The sequence below is a fragment of the Bacillus rossius genome, chromosome 1 (genome assembly GCF_032445375.1).
Source record: "Bacillus rossius redtenbacheri isolate Brsri chromosome 1, Brsri_v3, whole genome shotgun sequence".
Taxonomy (NCBI): Eukaryota; Metazoa; Arthropoda; class Insecta; order Phasmatodea; family Bacillidae; genus Bacillus; species Bacillus rossius.
The window spans coordinates 77,083,779-77,102,910 of record NC_086330.1 but is presented as its reverse complement, the minus strand read 5'-3'; the positions used below and the strand labels follow the sequence as shown (position 1 = coordinate 77,102,910).

Below are 19,132 nucleotides of genomic sequence, written 5' to 3'. Positions count from 1 at the left end.
AGACGGTGTTAAGCCGTGGCATCTTGCGGTGTTGTGCTGTTTCAAGTCGCGTCTTGTCTGATTCTGTGTGCGCCCAGCCTAGAAAAGGAGTTTTGCTGACGATCACACACCGGGAAATGTTTAGTAGTTGGTGGGAACTTAAACCGCAGCGTCACATAGACGACCTGGCTTGTGTCTTTTCCAGGGCGTGTTAAGAGCTCCCGAGGAAACTTCTTCCAGTCGAAGACGGCGCGGCGTCTCATCAGCAAGTCAGATGGAACCGCGCGTCGTTGTTCGAAAGGGGGGGGGGGAGGGTTAGGACAACGGCGGGCCGCTGTCGACCGAGCGGGTTGGCTTCGCACACGTGCGTGACGCTGCACTCGATATGAACCTGGGTGACAGGCAGCTCCTTCCCCTCCCCTCCCCTCCTCCCGCCGTAAACACCCAGTCACGTTCCTCGCCTGCCAGTGAGTGCCGAGACAGCCGCGTGACACTCCCAGGAATATACGTAGATACCGGAAAACTTCGCGTTTTCATTTCGCGATAGGCTAGAATCCAAATGTTGCTTCAGCGATTGAACCACAGTGTGTCTGAAGGACTTTGAGCTAATTAATTACCTTCGACGAAAGAATTATCTACTCAAAAGCTTCCCAGTCAACAGTTATCGCGAGGCATTAGCCAATGAGCAGGTGTAATTTTCCCGAATACATAGATGATCGTGGAGCCCATCTCAGAGGTCATTGAAACTGGGAATGTTTTATCGTTCCTCAAAATAGCCCATGTGTTTCCCTACCGCATAACCTAGCAAGACACACAGGGATGAAAATACACCAGTTGATTTTAAATAGTATCTATAAATTTTCGGCGAAATGTATCCTTGGCTGTTTTACAGTTAGTAAATGAATACATTCGTACGATATATTTGAACAATTATACACGAACAATTCTATCTTTTTTAAATATATAGTTACTTACACATAAAGAGGTACAAAACTCACGTTATTTTGTATATCTAGGCCAAGCCACACACACACTTGTACATAAACAAATCAACGTATTTCGTTCATTGGCTACTGTCACATTCTACCGTCTGTGCGGATTGCATAATGGTTGGGTATAAGGATTTTATTTTTTTCTTATCGACTTCCTGTATCTAAAGGCCCGTCAAAGACCCATGATCCGACGAAATTGTAATGTAAAATTGTATCCACGTAATTTTACTTTCTAAATTATAACGTTAATTTCACAGTTCTCTAAGGTACAACGTTACAAAAACCTTACAGAAAAAATCTTCTGTACGGAATAATAAAACATGCAAGACAATATAAAACACGATTGGGCTCGTGTACGATTGTAACACTACCGTGATGAAACCGTTGAATCGAGCGCTTTTGAAAGCCATGCTTTCTGTCTCGTTCCCCGCACTACGAGCATAGATGTTAGGACGACCGGAGAATTTTTTTACGTGGCACTTGGTTTCCAGGAGCTCTGAGTTCCAGCCCCGTGAAGGCATTGTATTCTTAGGTGAAGTTAAGTAGGCCTATAGCTCCTAAGCCACAGTAAAATAAGACTGCCAGCATGAAAGCGGCGTTTTTAATATGCCCAATAATATTGTTACGAGTATAAAAAAAGATTCTAAATGGATACGATAGTTAATCAAATACAGTTTTATTTACTATTGTTATTTATACTATCAATTATATTACAATACTTAAAACGTCTGTCTACAAGTTAATTACTCTTTCGCTCAGTTCTCTCCCCACTGAAGCTCGGCTCGACAGTAGATCTCTCTACTGCCCGTCTCTTACCACGCACCTCTGTCCCACACACTACTCACTCGTCCATCGCACACAACACAGTCCCGATGCACCAGTCTCCGCACTCGTAGCCCGTGCCCGTCCCTTGTCGTCCGGCTATCGCTCACCAAGGAGTCACTCGCCCTCTTCACGTCATTCGCTCGGAGGTTGGTGTCACCGCTTTTACAACCCTCAGCCCGCCTTCTGGAATGGTCACGCACCCCTTTTTTTTATGTCGCGTCATCAGGGTCGACCCAACGCCCGAAGCTCTCAGAACAATGGCGTCCTAGTCATGCCACTCCACAAGCCCGCAAAACTCTTAGGGATCGATGAAAAAGCGCCGGGAAAAGGGGAAGTGGCGGAGAAGGGGATAGGATAGCAGAGCTGCTAATCCGTAGGGACTGGAACAATTCGCGGGTTCAGAGACTTAAAGGGTAGACTTCACAGTCCTCTGTATAGTCAGTCGGGTGAATAGCACCAGTTCGTTGATTGCTGACATGTGAGCCGTCTCAACTGGGTTGTCTGTTACTGGCTACTTCTTTGGTTGAGGGTTTCTGATTGGGCTTGGGAACATTTAGATAAACTGTGAGCCAATAGAGAAACAGCTCGAACGCACGTATATTTTAATTTTAGCCTATCGGGAGATTAATCCGTGAATTTTTCCGGTCTCTAGTAAACCGGAAAGGTATGCGCTGCGTCAATGGGCCCCGCCAGGAGCCTCTAGAAGGTCCTCTGGCCCGCCTCGCAGCCGTGCTCCCAGGACGCTCGTCAATATATGACGAAAACAGAAATGCTAATTTGCACCATTCTCTTAATATTTTATAACCGTTGGCAGGGACGTGTTAGTTTTATTTGGTTGGAAAAATAATGTATCTCCTAACATGAACATTTTTTCATGAGACATTTGTGAGATGCGCTAGAGAAATTCACATTTCAAGCGACAGTAAAATATGCCTACAAAACATGCATTAGTAAATAAAAGAAGAGCCACTTAACCAGGCTCGCAATGGTAAGGCAAAGGATTCGCACTCCGGAATGAGCCGGGTTTAATTACCGCTCCTAATTTAAATCATTAATGATTCCCCGTTTTCCGGGAAATGTCGGAACGGTTGCCCATTGCAGGCGATGGCCGACACCTTCTGCAGTGGCCCGGAGTGGCGATGTGGAGTTCATCCATCTCCTGTGTGCTCGGTGTTGTCGAGACGCATACCCGGGCACACACACGGTGCGCAGAGCTTCAGGGAAAACAACGCGATTTTAATATTTCCCCCGCTACCAGAGTGGTGTCTGTTTACAAAAAAACACTTAAGACTTCGCTGAAGGTGATTAGTAGTTTTGTTTACGGATTAGATTTATTAAATTGTGTTTTTAGAAGAGTTAAAAGAGTTATAAGACGTGTTTTCAGAATAATTTTTAGACATAAAACAAGTACACATTCTTGAAAGCACTTAAGGGACTTGCATTATATCTTTATCTTCATATATACGCCATATAATTATAAGATCACAGCTCTGATCTCAAAGTTGTCCTGTGCATGACGAGAAGAGAGCGCGCCAGTTTACAGCCTATGCTTACAGGCGATACTGTGATAGAAGCACCAGCGAACGTCGCACTTATCAACCCGCCTCACTATCCCAGATACACCTTTTACTAGGTGGCCACCTGGCTGGACGTACAAGCTCTATAATTGCCCAGGATCCAAGGGTGACTCTGGCTCACACATCAGCTTCTACGAGCAAGGAGCTGATGGCGTGCATTTTACGCTTCGGTAATGCGCTTCTGTGAGTCTTTAAGTCGTGATCCTAGAATAGTATGCTGAAATATGCACCTTCCTATATCACTTGCAATATTATTTTAAAAAAATTGTGCTTAAAATGACCGTGAAAAGACTCGATTTACCTTTTTTTTGTCCGAAAAAGTACACGTCTAAGACGAAATCGTGAAACGCAACTATTATAGACAAGTGCAATGGCTCTTAAATACAATTCGTAATCTGAACCCTCAGTAAATGTTGAGCTTCTTATTAAGGTGTGATTATCATGACAGTTGTGTTTGCCCACGTGAAATAAGTTATTTCCTCGCGGCGCATACAGACCAGAGCCCGTTAGTAAACACGTAGTTGCAACAAGGTATAGAAGGTCTTGCAGATATGATATTTGCCTTGAATGCCAAAAATTAGGATAAATAATTAATAGGGACCGGAAAAATTTGCGGGTTCAATGACCTGTAGGATGAACTCCATAGTTCTACTTATACTCGGTCAAATGTGACCCACTCATTGGCTGCTGTCTTGTGAGACGTCCTAACGTAGCAGCCTGTGATTCGATACAGCTTTGGTTGGGTGTTTCTCATTGGCCCAGATTAATCTAGGTGAGTTGTGAGCCAATAACAGAGGCTGCATTGAGGTATAACTATTAGTATTTGAGCCTATCACGAAATGAATTCGCGAATTTTTCCGGTCTCTAAAAATTAAAAATTAGAATAATTGAAAATAGATGAAAAATCCAAAATGGCGTGGCCTAGACCGCCTTAAGCTCGAGAAAATAATAGAAGAAAAAGCGCATGCCTTATTCATAACTATATAACTGTTCTGATTGGCCCGGAAAGAATTATGCGTGCACGAAGCAACGAACCCACCACCTACACGTGCGCAGGCCTTTGCTTTCGTGCGAGCGACCAAGCATTCGCTTATCGACCACTGTAACGTCAGACGTGGCGTTGAAATGAAATTCGCGTATCGACAGGACGTGCTGTTTCTGGAAACAAAGTTTCCGATTCGATCTACTCCGCTATTTTCATTTCCGTCAGTTTCGTGAGGGAAATGGAAGCCAGAATAACAATAGAAGACGATGCCATGCTGATAAGAGAAATGAATCTGTCTTCCGTAAATGTATGCCCGTGTGTTCCGTCCAAAACTGTCCCCAATTTTTCAAGAGATGCGGTGTTTCACACGCCCCAATATGTAATCTCCGGGATATTATAATTTACTATTAACGTGGGTGAATATAACTGCCATAATTATTACACCAGTGTGTGAATGTTAACTTCAACAGTTGCCACATATGTGCCATTTACAGTCAAAAACTTTATACGGAAGATGTATTTTTAGGGCCACGTATTTTTCCGCTAAAAACATCACATCTAATATACTTCAATAAGGTTTGAGGTTTTTCTTCCGTGTAATTGTCCACCGTCTACAAGAGGAGAAATCGTCTTTTTTGACCAGGCAATTCAGGACGCGTTTGCTTCCGTACTGAATGGTTGTGATTCGTAGGGACTGGAAAAATTAGCAGTTTAAGTAACCTCTAGGAGAGACTCCATGATCCTCTATGTATTCGGGAAAATTACACACACTCAATGGCTAATAACTCGTGACACCTGTTTACTGGGATGTTTGTGATTCGATGCTTCCTTCGTTGAGAGTTATTCATTGGCTCAGTCCTTCAGACAAACTGTGGCACAATCACCGAAGCAGCAAAAAGTTAAACGCATTTGGATTCCGGCCTATCGCAAAATGAAATCGATAATTTTTCTGGTCTCTAGTGATTCGTGTACCAACAGTAAACACGTTTACCTGAAAGAAACTCAACCTATCACGAAATACAGACGAGGCGCCAGTGTTTTATCTCTCACTGGTCTTGAAATATTTCCGCGAAAAATACGTTTGTATTTTTTTAGGCCCGTAAAGTTCGCGGGATCGTTTGGTCCTAAGGTTGACTGCAAACATGCATACTTTTGAATTGCTTTGATGATTGATATCACAATTGTTTAAACACTCCCCTCTACGACTTTTAATCCAGTAAACTACCAGCTAGCAGTAGAGTTATTAAAAACATCGACCCACTACAAAGACAGGAAAGGTCTACAGTAAGAAATCCACCAATAGGAAAGCATACGTTGTTAGAGTATACATAGACATGTGAATTTTTGTCCGACACCAAAGAATCGCAAAATTTTCGTGTATATACGTTTTGTAAACTGTAGCAAATATTTCAAAATCCATATTGGTGTAGCCGTTTGCTCTGAAAGATAGTTATTTATTGTGCTGTTGTGGCTTAAGAACAACTTGAACAAACCTGAATCAGTTATAGACTCATTAAAGACGTTTGATAAAGTTATTTATAACTAGAATTCTGACAAAATTTCATTATTTTCTGGTACTAGGCTAGGCTCCAAACACTTGTACATAAAACAAACAAAGTCTTTTGTTCATTGGCTGCTACCTTATTCCATCTTTTCTCCACATTGTATATAGATCATGTGGGTTGTATGCAGAGACTGGGAAATTTTACGGTATCTATTATCTTGAATAGACTCCATTATCCTCTATATATTAAGGAAAATTACACTTGCTCATTGGCTAATGTCTTGTGACACCTTTTAATTGTTGTAAACCGGAAAAATTCATAGGGAGTCATTTACTGATAGACTAGAATCCAAATGCGATTTTTTTTTCTGCTTCAGTGATTGGCCAAAAGTTTGCGTGAATGTCTCTGAGACAATGAATAACTCTCGAGGAAAGAAGTATTGAATCACAAGCATACCAGTTTACATATTTCACGAGTCATGGAGTCTATCCTAGAGGTCATTGAAACCGCGAATTTTTCCAGTGCCTACCTATCGGAACTATTACTTCAAATAAATATATCATTATCACTTCGTACTATAATAATTCATTTGCCGAACTTTTGACCACAACACAACATGTGTAATGCAATGTCATTGTATTCTTTTAAAAATCTTCACCGGGCGTTTGATGTCTAAAATTTATTGCGAAAATACTTGTTTTATCACTTTTCACTCTCCAAAAAACACAGCTTAATAACGAAATACATAAATATAGATTTAATCTGCGCCTCAGCACATTCTTAAATGTTTTTCGTAAACAAACAAGCACTTGGAAATACTGAGCAGTTTTCAAATCGCTTGGTTTCTTCTGAAGCTTTGCACACGATACGTGTGCCCGTGTAGGCGGGGTCATCACATCCAAGAACATTATTAGTTTTATTTAAGTGAAACGCTGGTAAACATATACCTAGACTTTATTAATAGTTAAACTTCAATTAAATGAAAAAAAAAAATATTTACAACGCATATGTTTTGCACAATTATTTGCCAAAGTTTAAATTTACATTTTTTTGGAGTGTACAAATAAAAAATAATAATTGGAAACAGGATTAAAATGTTTTAAGTTTTAACAGCAATGCTACTGGCTAGAAAATGTTATTGAAATTTACTTAGCTTTTCAAAATACTCAAATTTGTGAGGATATTGACAACTAAGCAGAATAAAATAAGTTTTTGTAATAGCTTTACAAACCATAACGTGAAATAGCCACTATCATTGTATTTAATCTTTGAAAGTTTTATTCTATTTTTCCAGTTTATAAAGACAAAAAAAATCGTGGTTTCGTTCCGCGATAGGCTAGAATGCAAATGCGTTTAACTTTATGCTGCTTCAGTTATTGGACCACATTTGGTCTGAAGGATTGTGAGCCAATGAATAACCTTAATTAAAAGAAGTATCGAATCACAAGCATCCCAGTTAATAGGTGCCACGTGTCATTAGCTAATGAGAAGGTGTAATTTTCCCGAATCATGGAGTATATCACAAAGGTCCATACCAGTTGATTATCTTTATTTGACCGCACAAAAAAAAAATATTAAAAATGAAACTTTGGATGTTGATGACGCAAAAAAAAAATTATATCAAGTATTTCATTTCGCAAATGTTAAACCATTTAAAAAAAGCTACAAGTTCATCAGTGATTTAAGTTAAAGAAGAATCATGACCTGAAATTGAGGACCCCAGTGGGCTCGCGATGAGCGGACACAGCGGCTAGCGGGCAAGGCAAGCAGGTCCTTGGCGCAGCGACACGATAACGACCGCACGTGGCAATTAGCGGGGGCTCATTAGCGGGCCTGCGCCTCGGCGTCGCCCGTCACGTGGTGAGCCGCGGGGTCCGCGGGACCAGGTCAGGGGGCGACCGCACTCGGCCAGAGACCGGCATGTGCCACCTGCTCGGGACGGCGGGCTGCGTCTGCTCCAACGAGGCTCTGCAGGCCAGCCTGGGCAGGAAGACCGCACGCAGGTGAGCTCTCACGTCTGCCACGTTCACAACCAGAGGACCCGGAACTTCCGCGTATTCGTCTGGCCGTGGGGTGGAATTAAATGCCATGGGTAGGACCATTTCCTTTCCGCGAAAAAGATTTCGAGACAAGCTGAGGACCAAAAAAACTGTAGCATCGTCTGTGTTTCGTGATGGGGCGAGTTTCTTTCAGGTACAGGTCTCCTGTTAGAATACCAATCACAGTAACTCAGTGCGGAAGCAAACACATACTGATTGGTTCGGTCAAATAAGGATATATCTTCGTTTGCATACAGCCGCCAATTGCAAGGAAGAAACTGGCGCAGGCATACCGTATTGCAGTCTAATGGGCGTTCAGTTTTTTTCACGAAAAATGACTGCCCTAAGTCATGGGTGTGCTTAACCCATGTTTGCTTTCCATTTGTTGATTTCTTGGCGAGAAAATTTTGACGTGAATACATCTTTAAAATTGCTTCCGTAGTGGGAGGCAATTTAAAAAGCGAATGATTACAAAATCTGGGGATACAGTTTGGTGTTGCAGCTACATATCTTTCATCTCCATCCCAAAATTTATTTACACCACTGGATAGCTAAAGGATCCAAAACTTCGTTACACTAAGTGAGGACTGTGACGCATCGCGCGCTGTAGAGAGGGAAGCGCCGCCATTTTGAGGTCATTTTGCTGCGTTTCGAGATTTCCATTTAGTATAACATGTGGCTCGGAGAAGCTATGACGTTCGTTAGAGTTTAAATCGTCAGATCTCGTCAAAATCTGTCGATTGCATATATAATACATTAGTGTAAAATTTTTACAGTGAATATATATGGTTTTAAAATTAAAAATAGCGTTTTTTTATATTTTTTATAGAAAATATTACCTGTTACGTACACGCATTCACGTACAACTCACGGCCGTGACCATGATACAGCCCCCCCTTTTTTTTATCATTTTAGTGGGCACTACCTAAATTGGCTAACTTCTCTCCTAGCAGGGCATCGTTGGCTCATGGTTGTACAGGATGTGTCCAAGTAACTTAGGTCCAATCATGAACACAGAGCGAGAGTGTGAAGGTTTGCGTTATAACTTGCTACCAAATGAATGAGCACTTTTTCCATATCTCTATTCATATTCAACCCTACTGCCATGATCATTCGCTGCTGCCGCAGTCCACCTTTTGTTCGGATTGCTAGAGACCGCAAAAATTCGTGGATTCAATGCGCTATCGACTAGAATTAAAATACGATTACATTTTTGCTGCTTCAGTGATTGGGCCACAGATTATCTAATGTATAGTGGCCGAAAATTTTCGCGAAATTTTTTTAACACTTATTAGACTGCAACAAGTTATACCATAACCAGTGTTTCTTGTTTGTGATTGATGTCCAACTAAAAGAAACTCCATTGCCTTATTTATCTCAGCCACTCAGGACGCGTTTGCTTCCGCGATGAGTATAAGCTTCCTTCACATTCATTAAGCAACCAACGGAAATGTAAGGCCTGTCACCAACGTCGTCAGCTAGAACAGGAAAACAAAGTGCACATATTATGTGTGTAGAAATGTGGACATTCAAGAACATTCGTTGGACCGTGCCAGCCTACCCAGCATCGCCACCTACCACGCCTGGACTCGTAGCATCCCCAAAGACAAACATACAGTAAATGAATAAAACTATTGTCACTCGTCATCCATACCAGGTAAATCACCGAGTGAGTATCAGTCACCAACTCGAGCACAAACTTTTTTTGGGTTCGGAATTTTTGTGCTGTCATCATTTGTGGGGCTTTTTTAGTTCTGTTAGTCCATTTTTCTTTGTTTTTTCCTTGTTTGTTGACCATATTCCTGTTGTGGAACATTGTGTGGCGTTAAATCCTGACGACAGCAATTTTTGCTTAATTTGTGTTTTTGTCATTTGTGTTTTTTTTTTGTAGTTTTCTTCTGCAGACATACATGTGCTAAGCAATGGCGTATGTCCAAAAGCCTACATCAAGTCATGCACTCCCATTGCACAAATCTTTCAAAGATAATACCAACTTATTCCTTCGACAAAAACACTAGTACAAAGTGTGTTCCACACCTATCATCAACTATGACTAGATCTTAGATTTAAAGTCCAATAATGAATCTAAATAAATTTAAGTTCAAAAACTGGCTGTGGCGAAGTGGGCTTACCAATACTAGCGAAGCATCAGGCTGCGGTCGGGCAGAGTGACGTCACGGAGGTGGACGGTGGCAAAATCAGGGGTAAAGACAGAGCACAGTCACTAAGTCACAAGTACGGCACATAGTAGTTGCCCCACAGTTAGGGGTAAACACTCACGTTACCGGTGAAATGGGTCTACTGGTAACAATGCTAGTGTGCTTATTTAGGAGAGGCTTACTAACTAAACTAAAACTTATATTTTATTCAACACCACCGCTCCCTTCCATGCCTCACCTGTGTGAGGGAGGCATTAGAACCTTTCATACCGAAATTCGAAATTGGTACTTCAACCAATTGTGTCTTGGTGGTTAAGCAAGGTTTTACAATGAAATCTTATATATCAGGCTAAAAACATATGGTAATAATAATTTTTTCCTGTTTGCTTATTATAATAAAAGTATTGAATGTTTATATAAATGTTTATAATCCTGAATGTTAACTCAGCTTTTCCACTGGGTGCATGGTGGTACAGTGAAGTGTTCAGACCACTTGTTCTCACCAAATCGTCTCGGGTTATAATCACACCATTCGTCAACTAGAAAAGTGAACAGTAGTGTTTTCTCGAGTATTCACATTTTATGGCCAAATATCAATAACTTGTTAACGGATATGTGGACTTAAGTTAGACTCGCCCACATCATACATTACTCGAGAGTCTAATAACTGAGGCTATAATAGTGGCTAATGCTGATTATCATGGCTATATACTAGTGCAGCAGCATAACTAAATTTCTCTTCTACCACCTAGACATCAAAACTATAAAATCCTTAGTAAAATTTTGCAAAATAATTCTGACTATCCAATGACCGTTTAAAATTTAATACATAAATTACTTGGTGTATTATCAGTTTAGAATGAAAACCTGGTATATCAGATAATAAAGGCTTAGCAGGTATATAAAAGTCGTTTTGTTCCTATACTTTAGTATTTATAACAGTTCTAAACATCTATGATTTCGGCATAGATATTGATTTTGGTGTAAATGTATATTGTGTATCCTCATAGCTATAAGAACATTTATCAGTGCTGATCATGAGATAAAAGTTTATATTCTCAGCCGATGGTATCTTTTTGAAGTTTTATATAATAGTTAGGGTTTCATACAAGTTCCACAACATAAAAGAAGCTGAAATCTTTTGCAATACGTCGTTTTCCATCCACGCTAAGAAAGAGGTATTGTGAGAGCTTCAGTCGATATCCGCTTCTTTGTGAGTCCCCGTCCGAGTCGCAGGCGAAGTGCAACACACAGCGCGCGGGGCATTGATCGCTGGAATATGGTAGCAGAGCGTGGTTGTCGTCCCTCGCTCCTTATGCAACCCTCCCCCTCCATCGCCCACCGCCCCTGAACTCGTGACTTGGAAGGTGAGGAGGATGAGGGCACTTAAAGGCCGTCCGCAGGGGGATGTAAGGGAGCAGCGATAGGGAGAAGGAAGAGGCGGGATGAGCGGCAAGAATGGTCAGGAAAAAAGCGAAGGAAGGGAGTGGCGATGAGTGCAGCCCGATGGAAGGCGAAGGGGACGTGAAGTACTCTTCCGGAAGAACTGAAACACGCAGGGATTGTTTTCCCGGGCCCTGGTTTTGACTTCTTTTCACTCGCGTACAAATCATGGCCAAGATAAAATAACCAAGAGCTGCGGATGTATCCTCTGTCATTATTTCCACTTTATTTTTCTTTTGCTCTAATGTTCATCTAATAAAAGAAAAGTACTATGTTAGCTCTAACTAATTTGTCTGCAACATCGAAATCAGTAGCTAGAGACCAGAAAATTTTCTGCTAATTTTTGGTTGAAATCCACATACGTTTAAACAATAAAATATGGTCGTATCGTAGTTCAGCCGCTTTGACATTTTACCTTCTGGTAGGATTGCTGGTGATATGATCAGTTAAATGTTTTAATAATATTACTAAACCCTTGTGTTTTGAGGAGAGTAAAACTTCCAATGGTACAACCAGAACACAGTCCAATCGTATAAAGGTTTACATTTATTTGAACCTCCATCCAATCAACAATACTAATTTTTCATGTCTCTACCAATAACTAGAGCCACATTTATTTGGCAGAATCGGTGGGTTGGAAAATTGACTTGAAGCACACACACGCACACACACACACACGCACACACACACACACACACACACACATACATATATATATATATATATATATATATATATATATATATATATATATATATATATGCACGTTTATGTTTGGTAGGGAGCGGAAAAATACGCGGATTCATATCGTGTTATGATAAAAATCCAAACACATGTACCTTCATATTGCTTCTGTAATTGGCTCACAGTTTTTCAGAAGGACTCTGAGCCATTGAAATACATTCAACCAAAGAAGTATAGAATCGCAAGCCCCCCTGATTGACAGGTCTCAGAAGTCAGAAGCCAATGAGCAGGTAGCATTTGCTCGAGTATATAGGGGATTGTGGAGTCTATTCCAGAGTTCATTCAAACAGTGAATTTTTCCAGTCCCTTATTACTGAAATACAGTGATATTGAAATGCCTTTGAGGAACTTTAACTAGTCATAAACAAGGAGAAAAATTATAGAGCCAATTATGAGTAACGCATTTAAAAATGTGACCGTTGCAGATAATTGAGCATTCCAAAAAGGTTTCATTGTATATTGAATATCGACAATTTCACTGTACTAATAGTTTTCATATAGTAAGAACACATTCTAATTTGTCCAGTAAAAATTTAAGTTTGTAAAAGTAAATATTGTGAAGATATTTTACAATGGTTTAGAATATTTTTTTTTTTACTTTTCAATTAAAATTATGGATGAAAACTCAATTACTGTTAACAGGTATTAATTCTTGAATAATGTATTTACCATCATCTTTGCGGATTAATCTTCTCGCTGCCCAAAAAACAGTTTACGAAATTCCTAATATTTAAGAACCGGAAAAATTCGTGGATGTTTTTTTTGCGTTATGCTAGGATTAAAATACTGATACCAATATGCCGCGTCTGCTGTTGGCTCACAGTTTATGCGGACTATTGTGGACCAATGAGGAATCCTCACCCGGAGAAGTGTTGAATCAGAGACAAACCAGTGAAGACATCTTACAAATCACCAGCCAATGATGGGGTAACATCTCTTCGAGTGTGGAAAAGACCGTGCAGTCTATTCTGAAGGTCAATGAACCCACAAATGTTTTCAGCTCCTGCTAATAATTCACAGACACTAGTTTGCAACCAATATAATCTTTAGGAGCAGTGTTCGCTAAGGCGATGCGCTCTTGTGACGTAGGTCGTATGTTCGATCCTATGCGTGAACATTAATAAAATACATTTATTTGGAAATCATTATTCTATAAGTGGCTTAGTGCCTTATTTCATTACAATCCTTAAAACAGACTGGTATGATAACATATTTATTAAATATCACGTAAATGGTTTGAAATCTTTATAAATAAGATGTGATTTATAGACGACCAAGTTTTATTGTTCAAAATTATTATGTACCTAAATCTAGTCAATAATTTGAATCCTTGCTTAGTATTTGTAATTTATATGTTTGATACTCCTAGACGAATAATTTTAAAATTATTACTTTTATTACATTTAGCAATAAATTTTTTCACTATTACGGAATAAACTTTTGAGTACCTATCTGAAAGTGTAATTGTGTATTAGTAAGTGTCAATATATTTGTACAAAACTACAAAATAAATTAAAACAAAAAAACCTTGTCGGTATACAAAAATAATCTTATAAACCAAATAATTCCATCTTAAGAAAAAACATAAAAGTGTTTTTAATTTAAATTTTTAACTCTTGTTAAATTAACTTACAAACCTATAGAAATTAAACAAAAAAAACACTTCTGACTCAATACGTTATTAACGTTGGTTCGAACTTGAAATAACTGAAAAACGTTTTATTTTGATGAAGTTTCCGTAGCAGTTGATCATTTTATATACTAGTTAATCCGCGTGAGTTTTTTTATCCACTCACATTCTGCTTCTGAAACTTCACACTCAATGGCCCATAAAACTGTAAAACTGCCACCACTCTCGTGCTATAAACGCCGATCAGCAGGAGAGCTGAGGCGATTAAAGGTTTCCCCGACCCGTCTCTCTCTCTCTCTCTCTCTCTCTCTCTCATCATAGGAAAGTTACGCATGGAGGCTAGTAGTGTACCGAACCTCCCCCTTTTCATGGCGTGTCTGGAAAGTTCGGAGTGGAATTTCCTATGGAGTACGTGACTATCAGGGAAGTTATTCGCTATTAACCTTGCGCTGCGACCTTAACGCTCTTCGATTCAACTCGCCATATCCACGATCGTAAGCTGGCGAGTTTTGTCAACGACATTTTGGAATTTTTACAAGCGATAATATACCTAATCCAGGTCACGTTATCTTTGCCTATCATGATTTTATAACCAACTATAAGTTGTATTCGTATTAGTATACCTTTAAATAGGTATAGGCCTCCATATATATAAAAAAATAACTACATATGCAAGAATTTTCCGCAATATATGCGGTCAGTTACAGGTATTAGTAGACGAAGTAAATAAGCTTCTCGTGAGAGGATGTTGTGATTGCGTAACATACGGAATATATTCTCATCGACATCGAGATTATAACAGACATTGGGGAAGGTGGTTTGCGAGATGAGAATGGAGAATTTGTTATGGGGGATCGGGGAACAGAAGTTGATTCAGGCGGGAACGGGTGTACATGCCCCCCCTCCAGAAGGATAAAAATGAAATTGATAAAAATATTCCTGAAGGAAGTTTTGGGCTACTTTTATGTTAAAATTCTTATCAAATACGGATGCATAACTAATAATTAGGGGCATGAAAATTTCGCAAAATTATTCCGAGACTATCTGAAAGTTAAAACAGTGTACCAGCGACTGTGTTTCATGATTTATTTCAAGCATGTGGATTGTTACAACTCCAATCACAGTAATTCAGCACGGAAGCAAACGCGTCCTGAGTGGCTCTGTCAAATAAGGCAACTACTTCTCTCGCAGACGGCCGCCAATCACAAGGAAGAAACCTCTCGTGCGGGTACACTTGATGTAGCCTAAAAGGCATTCAAATTCTTTTCTTGAAAATTGCCGGCCCCTTCTAAAAAATTATTTTTCTGGATATAATATATAGACTAAGTTATAAGTATCCTGATATTAAGTTTCATCTCCATGATTTTATTGAAGAGTTGGTATTCAGACTTTCGGTGTCCCTCCAAAAGTCTTACAATGTGTCCGCCCTTGACGGGGAACGATAGTTAACTCACCGGAATCGTCCGCCACGTTTCCCATCTGCAAGGAACCAGGCCGTGACGCCGCCGGGAATCGACATGGCTATAGCCTTGGAGCGAGGCGAGCCTCCTGACCACTCGACCGAGAGAGGGAGGGAGGAGTGGCCGCTCAGTGTTTGGGAGTCTTGTAGCCGACTGGAGTCCGCGTCAAGCGACTCGTCGTCGCCAACTTGACGGTTCTCAAAAATATCACAGCACCAAACTAAACACCCATCATAAATAGGAACTGGAAAATTCACTGTTTCACTGACCTCTAGGATGGACTCCACGAGCCTCCATGTAATCGGGAAAATTACACCTGCTCATTAGCTACTGACTCGCGTCACCTGTCAACTGGGATGCTTGTGATTCGATACTTCCTTCGTTGAGGGTTATTCAATGGTTCAGGGTCCTTCAGACAAAAATGGTTCCAATCACTAAAGCAGCAAAACTTTTATTGCATTTGAATTCTAGCGTATCACGAAAAGAATACGCGAATTTTTATCTGGTATCTTGTCATAAAACTGTATCTTAAGTCTATATGGATAATGGCTTTTAAATGGATGTTATTTCTATGAACTAAGCTAGGCTCAACACACTTGTAACATTCGTTCATTGGCTGCTGCCATTTTCTACCATTTGTCATGATAGCACATGATTTTCGTTATTTTATAATTAGCTTCCTATATTTCAGTGTGCGTCAAAGACCCGTGTATCAGTGAAAATTTTACTCAAATGTACAAAGTTATTCGTTTTAGAATGCCTCGAAACAATAACGCCAAGTATGCAAGTCCTTATTAAGGCTTGTGGGAATGAAAATTTGTCTCTACAAACTTTCCCTCTTTCAGTGTACCATTGATTCTGACAAAAGGATCTCAGAGGTTTGAAAAGGTTTTCACTTATGGAAGATGAACCACCCAACGGTATTTACACTCAACCGGAAGATTATTTTTCACTATAAAATGAATAGGTAAAATATACCTACTTCCCAGCTTTCAGTTGCAAAGCATCACATGATGTTTGTTTCCGAACATTGAAAACCACGTGAAGTTATTTACAAGCACTTTTTAATGAACGACAATGGCAGAAATACACGTAAAACAATTTGATGTAGGTTTTAACGACGGAGGCTAAAGCTGTTCAATTTTGGAACACACTAGTTACATCCTGCACAATTGTGTTTTGTCTCTGTCCCATTATTCCTTCACAAACTTTGCAACATAGTTTGCGAGGTTTTACTAATCCGCTCACAGCTGCTTCGTAACTTCGAGAAGTCCATCAGTCCTCTCCGTGTCAAGAAATGCGGAGGCCAGATTGGGCCATGAACCCTCCTCTCGGATGTGACTGCACGTTAATGTTCAGAGTTTCCAACAATAATATTGTGTGATTGTGTTTGAGTGACCAGTCGTTTCGTGATAAGCATTGCTACGCAGTCATTACGAATGCGTGGCAGGCGCAGGGATGAAAGAAATTCTGGGCATCAATAATTTAGTTGTGAGTGTAACCTTGTTATCAATTATTTTAAGTAAAAAAAGAAACCATCCGGTTATGTGTAACTACCGTTGCCGTGGTTAATCTACCATAAAGGCAAACCTTTCCTGAACCACACCGGTCCTTCCATTAGAAATAAAGTTTCTCTAATAAAAAAGACTTCCAAAATTCGCGTTTCTTTTGGGGGAGACTAAATTTGATACGACTATACATTTAGAAAAAAAAATTTCTTATATTCTGGAGAACATATATTATTTATTTACGAAATAATATGATCGCCAGTTAGACTTTAATAAGTATGCCTGTGCTAGCGATTGTTTCCTTTTAATTGGCGGCTGTCGGCAAGAGAAGCCATTTCCATATTTGTCCGGGACTTTCAGGACGTGTTTGCTTCCGCACTAGACAGCTGTGATTAGCATGCTGAAAGTAGACATATTCTTGAAATAAAGCCATCCATTAAAGAAAAAAACAGACAATGCTAAGAAGGTTTAACACGCAGCTGGTCTTGACATCTTCTCGCGGAAAGTAGATGGCCCTGCTCTTGGGTCTTTGACGCACACTGCCATACAGGAAGCCAATATGAAATTAACGGAAATACACTTTACCCAACCAAATGCAATCCGGACAGATGATAGAATGTGGAAACCGCTAATGAAGGAAAGACTTTGGTTTGTTTATGTACAAGTGTCACAAAATAACACGAATTTGACAAGTCTGTACCCATATAGACTCTAGGGACACCATTAACAGAGACCGGAAAATTTTGCGGTATAATTTCCTGATAGGCTAGACTCCAAATAATTTTAACTTTTTGCTGCTTCAGTTATTTGACCACAGTTGGTCTGAAGGACTCTGAGCCAATAAATAACCTTCATCTTAAGAAGTATTGAAACACAAGCATGCCAGTTAACAGGTTTCACGAGCCATTAGCCAATGAGCAGGTGTAATTTTCCCGAGTACATAGAGAACCACGTATACTTTCCTAGGGGTCATTTTAATAGCGGATTTTTAAATCCCTGCACACTGAACAATAATTAAATATGTTTATAACGTTCTACTTATGTTTTTTTCCGTTGTAATAAAGTACTGCCGTCTCGTAAACCTATGCTATAACGCTATAACGCATCTGTTCCGTTCTCCTTTCACACCACATTTTTCCTACGGTTAATTGCTGGGAAAAAATTAGATTTGAACACAAAATTATCGTGTGTAAAACATATTTGACCTGCGAAAAAGCTCGTGTTGTGCTTCATTGAGCTTTATAAGAATCATTCTTTTTTATTAATATACACCGGAAAATTCACTAGTTTGTGCACTGGGAAGAAAATGGAAACCACAAAAGCAATTGTCAACAAACACCCCACCACATATTCTTCTAATAAAAAAAATAATTTCGTAGTCTCGGCAAAAGCATTTATGTGTGACGACGACATTTCAGTGACCCTTATAAGCCACATTATATTGTCATTAAAATATATTTAGCGGGACTATATTGACGAAATATATTTTGTCTTGGCATCATAATTATATTTTCAAACTCTCCGCCTCATGGAAAAATGTCGCCCAGTCACTGAATGCTGAAGTTGTGATACGTGTTTACTGAGTCACTAATGGTCCAGCGTTACTTTGCATAAAGTGTTTTCCATTGGCCCAGAGTCCTCAAGGAAAACCGTAACCCAATGGCATAAGCAGCGCAAAATTAGAATTTTTTTTATTTTTTTTCATATCGTGAAATTTATCGTGAAATTAATCCGTGGTATTTTCCTGAATCTAATAATAAAAACACTTCATGCCTGCAGACATACATGCAGGGTTTAAATAAATGTTACATTATGGTGCAGACAATCTCGGCGCTAATATAGATAGTTCTGAAGTTACTATACCTAGGGATATCCATTTTTCGCGAAGAAATTCCGAGAGTAAATGAAAGTTAAAACACTGAAGCAACATCAGTGTTTCCTGATCAGGCGAGTTTCTTTCAGGTACATGTCTACTGTTGCAACTCCAATCCCAGTAATTCAGTATGAAAGCCAATTCGTCCTGAGTGGCTGAGTTAAATAAGGCAATGTAGTTTCTTGCATGTGGCCGCCAATCACAAAGGAACCACTGGTACGGATATAGATTGTTGCAGTTTAATAGGCGTTCAGATTTTTTCGTGAAAAATGCCTCCCCCATTTTAGCTTTTTACACGCCAAACAAAATATTGTTAGAAAAATAGTCAAACAATTGACAATTATCCTTTAACTTTATAGCGACATTTTATTTTGAAAATAAGTACTAAGGCTGGAGAGATCCAAACGTGAGTT

The 19,132-nt window shown here is 39.7% G+C and overlaps 1 protein-coding gene across 5 annotated transcripts in view; it reads left to right on the top strand.

The window, feature by feature from the left end:
* Nucleotides 1-19,132, top strand: part of LOC134538085 (GTPase-activating Rap/Ran-GAP domain-like protein 3) — a 380,750-nt gene that overhangs the window by 237,669 nt on the left and 123,949 nt on the right. The window contains exon 1 of one of the 5 annotated variants that reach the window (XM_063379128.1): nt 7,680-7,866. The exons of the other annotated variants lie outside the window; for them this stretch is intronic. Coding sequence (XP_063235198.1) covers nt 7,784-7,866 — 83 coding nt within the window. The 5' untranslated portion in view covers nt 7,680-7,783. Of the gene's footprint in view, nt 1-7,679; nt 7,867-19,132 lie in introns of those variants that run through there. 5 annotated transcript variants of the gene reach the window in all.